General features: G+C 47.9%; 1 protein-coding gene across 1 annotated transcript in view; it reads left to right on the forward strand.

Annotated features, from left to right (window-relative positions):
* Positions 1-524, forward strand: part of ETH_00042940 (uncharacterized protein) — a gene marked incomplete at both ends in the record, with an annotated part of 5,469 nt that overhangs the window by 3,111 nt on the left and 1,834 nt on the right. The window contains one exon of the mRNA XM_013374007.1: positions 299-399. Within this exon, the coding sequence (XP_013229461.1) occupies positions 299-399 (101 nt within the window). The remainder of the gene's footprint in view (positions 1-298; positions 400-524) is intronic.

Below are 524 nucleotides of genomic sequence, written 5' to 3' on the forward strand. Positions count from 1 at the left end.
CTTTTGCTGCTGGTGCTACTGCTGCTTTTGCTGCTGCTGCTTTTGCTGCTTTTGCTGCTGCTGCTTTTGCTGCTGCTGCTGCTGTTTTTGCTGCTGCTGCTCTGGCAGCTGCTGCTGTTTTTGTTGCTGCTTTGGCTGCTTCTCGTGCTGCTTTTGCGGCCTCTTCTGCTGCTGCTGCTGCTGTTGCTGCTGCGTGTGTTTGTTCTTTGAGCCCTGTTTTTTACTTCGAATTTTATTTAAATAATTTATTATTTATTTATTCACTTATTTATTTATTTATTTATTTATTTTTAATTAGAGAGACCTGGAGGTAAAGGCCAACACAAGTGGGTGGCTAGGGCCCCCCCACAACTTCATGGGTTTGTCTTTGATGCAAACAATTCGCCAACTTATTCTCAAGTAAACCCTAAACCCTAAACCCTAAACCCTAAACCCTAAGCCCTAGGCCCAGAGGGCAGGGGCGGCGCGTCGCGCCGAGGGCAGTCTTCAGGCAGCCACAGCAGCGCCCCGCTAAACCCTAAACC

Source organism: Eimeria tenella, genomic scaffold, assembly GCF_000499545.2.
Source record: "Eimeria tenella Houghton genomic scaffold, Eth_scaff1883, whole genome shotgun sequence".
In the NCBI taxonomy this organism is placed as follows: Eukaryota; Apicomplexa; class Conoidasida; order Eucoccidiorida; family Eimeriidae; genus Eimeria; species Eimeria tenella.